The 4,389-nt window shown below is 38.5% G+C and overlaps 1 protein-coding gene across 1 annotated transcript; it reads left to right on the top strand.

Annotated features, from left to right (window-relative positions):
* Nucleotides 1–1,736: 1,736 nt before the first annotated feature.
* Nucleotides 1,737–2,258, top strand: LOC145983579 (uncharacterized). Its single transcript, XM_083116646.1, has one exon. It carries the CDS (start codon nucleotides 1,737–1,739, stop codon nucleotides 2,256–2,258), a length of 522 nt encoding a protein of 173 aa, XP_082972772.1.
* The last annotated feature ends 2,131 nt before the right edge of the window (nucleotides 2,259–4,389 follow it).

Below are 4,389 nucleotides of genomic sequence, written 5' to 3'. Positions count from 1 at the left end.
TTTAAAGAACTTATTGGTAAAAATTGATTAATATTAAGAATTCGTGTTCTTGCCACAACATTATTGTTCATATCAGAGTAACAATCTGAACATGATTGCTTTCAAGCAATCGAAGAAATATTGCGAAGGAAAAAATGTAGTTTCAATGCAGAGATCCATATGTATTTATTTATAAATACGACACTACATGAAATGTACATTGATCTTGTCTTCCAGCTGACAGCATCAAACAACTAACGAGAACTGTGCAAATGCATGAATAGGAAATACGGAATGGATTGAAATATAAAGATATAGGTAAAGAAAATTCGATTTTACTCTGTTTTCATTTGTAACAATCAATAGAATGATAATGAGTTTTCATGATGTAGCCAAAGGCTGATTTTAACAAAACGCTTAACCCGTGATCGATCGCGCTCACTCGAGTAACGCTATCGGTAGCGGGTGTTGCTTTTGAGGCATATTTCACCGTATTTTAATTTTTTTATATAGTGATCTGTTTATTACAATCCTTCTTATGCATTACATTTTTGTTTCAAAATGTTTATTTGTTTTCAAACAGCGTAGTATACATCGTGGAAGCCAACAAGCCTCAGCGTTAACAAAAAACGCATGTTCATGTGAGGTAGAGTAGTCTCAAGAAAAGCTTGCCACAATCACCGATGCGCAGAGAACGCAATTTCGCCTGTGTAACACAATGCTCATCACGGGGCTGCTCTGCTTGATAATACGCTCGTTGCAGGGCACAGTCTTCATCATCGGCTCGAGCGGTATGTATCGTCCTGCGGTGCACGCACAGCAAGAGCGAGTTAGTGTTATTGTGGAATTGTGGCGGCTCGTGGCGTTCTGTGTTTAAATATTTAAATATCAGCTCTACGTGACTGTGTATGTGCTGTAGAGCGTAACAATGGCACCACGTAAGTCTAAATTAGGAAGTGCCAAAACATTACATAGTCAAACAAGGGAAGTTATTTATAACGTCTACAAATTCATGAGAAATGAAACAGGTGCTCCTCGCAATGTAAAAGAAATTCAAGTGAAAGTGGCGAAAGCAACGGGTGTGTCCGAAAGGTCGGTGCGGAGTGTGCTTCAACAAGCAAGAACGGTTGAAAGTGGGGAAGTTGAATCGTTTACAACGCCGGGGAAAAGAAGACCAAAATGTGTCAAAAAGCGTGAATTGGATGATTTTGATAAGTGTGTGGTAAGGCGAACAATTCACAATTTTCATACAACCAATGCCGAGAGACCAATGCTGGAAAATATTCGTAGGAAGTTGTTTGAAGATATACAGTTTCAAGGTGGTGTAACTACACCAAGCAAGATAGTTCGAAGCTTGGGATTTCGATGGAAAAAAAACAGAAGACATGCGCAGAATATTAATGGAGAAGAATGACATAAGGTTTTTGCGAATGCAATACATAAGGAGCGTAAAACGGTACCGAAACGAAGGCAGGCCTATTGTTTACACTGACGAAACTTATCTGCACAGCTCGTACACAAAAACGAGCTGTTGGAGTGATGGTTCTTTACAAGGTTTGAAAGCACCAATCTCTAAAGGCCAAAGACTGACAATCGTGCATGCAGGTTCTCAAGCAGGTTTCGTGCCCAATGCCTTGTTAGTTTTCAAATCCCACCAAAAAACTGGAGACAATCACGACGAGATGAACTACAAAAACTATGAAAGATGGTTGACAGAGAAATTAATTCCTAATTTGCCACCCAGTTCTGTAGTCGTAATGGATAATGCTTCGTACCATAATGTGCAATGTGAACGTGCACCTACGTCATCCTCTCGTAAGGCAGTTATGCAGGACTGGTTGACAGAGAAGGGAATTCCGTATTCTGATGAGATCTTGAAACCTGAGTTGTACGCCTTGGTTAAGACCCACAAACCCTCATACAAGACATACCAAATTGACAGACTGCTAGCCAGCTATGGCCACACTGTCCTCCGCCTCCCTCCGTATCATCCGGACTTAAACCCGGTGGAAATGATTTGGGCTGAAATTAAAAATTATGTAGCTCAAAAGAATGTCACTTTCAACCTCGATGATGCAAGAACGTTGCTCATGGAAAAGATAGAGTCAATTGGAGCAGAGGATTGGGCAGCTCGCTGTAGCCATGTAAACAGCATTGAAAACAAATACATTGAGAGTGATCACAATCCGAACGGATTGTCATCAACCTGGGAGCCGACAGCGACACTGATAGCGATAATGATAGCACCATGGATTATGATGGCAGTGAAGATGAAATGAGTTGGATTCATCCACTTCAAGAAGATGCAGACTAGGAACATTATGTAAGTATTATTATTAAAAGTTTTACTATTATTCATAATTGTAATAAAGTACTAAATTCGCTGCCCCTCTTACAGTTTTCAATTTGTGTGTTAACATTCAGTCCTTCGAGACCCCTAGATCGGCTGTCGCCTTGCAAACATCCGTCTACGCGTCAACCATCGTTCGGAAAAAGGGCGGAGCTACCGAGTTGACCCGAATGTTGGCGGAAGTCCGCGCAGATTTTTGTGGCAAGCTTTTCTTGTGACTACTCTAGTTCAATCTGATCTCCAGAAATCTGATATGATATAAAATCACTGCACCACTTTTGGAATTTTCTATTCACCACAAGAACATATAGGTACGGAAACTCACTAGTAATAGGATAGACCTATTGACTAAATAATACACAAATGGAAAAAAAATATATGTAACGTAATCGTTGCGTGTGATCTCTGTGCTCACACTGAGTACACTATTTCCACAACAATGGTCTGTCTAATGATGCCGTTTACGTTATCTCATAAAAATATGATCAATTCGCTCGTGAAACTCTAAAAGTCAGTTAGACAGAACCACAGACCAATATTTTAAATACTACTATTTAAATGGCACTTCATTAAAATTGAAACCGATCGCGGGTTAAACAAGAGAAACACTCAAAGACAAGACACAATTCAAATCGAAAACCATTAAAGTCATATTGATGATGCAATATTGTACAAATATTATATTTGGGAATATTTTGTGAATTGTATTATTCTTAATTCTAAACGTTGGGCATTTTAATTTTTCGTTTATGGCTTATCTTATTATCAACCTTCATATCTAAATGATAATTTCCTTGTTTTCTCTCGAACTATACTGTACACAGTGTAGAAACAGTATTGTGATATTCATATTCATGTGGATGGTTTAATAATTGATACTACGGTCTTCGTGGCTACAATGTATGGTGACACACGAACAAACACCGTTAATATAGGTGAGATGTTTCTATCACCTTCATTTGTGTGCAAAGCAGTTGCTGTGAAAATACCATAAACATGTAGGTGTCTAATTTACACTTAAAAATTATGGATAAAATTTTATTGTCTACATCTGTTTGACGACAACATTTGCTGAGAACAGCTTTTTAAAACGATTGCAGATATTTCAAAGAGAGAATTTCTTCTCTCGATAGACCAAGACCTTGCCTTGTCCTGGAGAACTCACTTCTTTCTCTATTTCAAGGATTCTTGAATTTGAATATTTTTTGTTTTTAACTCAACCTTATGCACGGATAGATTAATGGGAACTGGAGATAAACTTTAAGGTGAGATCCAAATCACCAATTTGCCTCCGCCAGGTATCGAACCCAGGACAACTTACACGTTACAACTACTCCATTGGCGATTTCATGAATTCTGCCTCCACCGACTCACTTCTAGCTGTTTCTGATCTGCATCCTTCAATATTTCTTAATAATTTCTCTCACCTATCTCACTGTACAAAATCTTCCATGGTCTTCCCTTCTATGTCCATTCAATTTTAGGTGCTTTGTTTCTAGCGCAATGTAGCAGCTTACTCTCCTCAAGTTTTCTTTTCTTAAAGTTGCCGCTTCGAGGCGCCACTGGCACATTTTGCAGCATCTTATCGGTGACTGTCTCTTGCGGGCATTGAATTTTTTTGGTGAAGATGGTTTGCTACCTGTAGTAAATATCTACCTATTAACTTGTCTGTGCCAATACCGATACCCTTTCCGATTGATTGATTGATTTGCTTGAATTATTTTGTGCCACTTTTTGGCTAATTTTAAAAGATGGGGATGAGTGATGATATGATGAAATTGATGAATGGACACATACAAACATGCATGCCAGATGTGACCTGTGACCTCTGTCTTCGTTGCTCCTTACTTTAACCAATAAACCAGTGAGACAGATAGGGCTATCAAATCATAACTTCTTCGTATCGTATGGGAAGAAATTAGATATTATCATTTATGATATAAATATTTGTCATCACTATGTGTAGCATCTTCTCAAATCGGCAGAAAATATGCACACAACAGAAAATTAACTTTCGTGTGAAGCTAAGGTAGTGTCTAAAATGTTCAAGACCGTAGTTG

The sequence above is a fragment of the Lepisma saccharinum genome, unplaced genomic scaffold, assembly GCF_977018435.1.
Source record: "Lepisma saccharinum unplaced genomic scaffold, izLepSacc3.1 HAP1_SCAFFOLD_1291, whole genome shotgun sequence".
Taxonomy (NCBI): domain Eukaryota; kingdom Metazoa; phylum Arthropoda; class Insecta; order Zygentoma; family Lepismatidae; genus Lepisma; species Lepisma saccharinum.
This window is presented reverse-complemented; position numbering and strand designations above follow the sequence as displayed.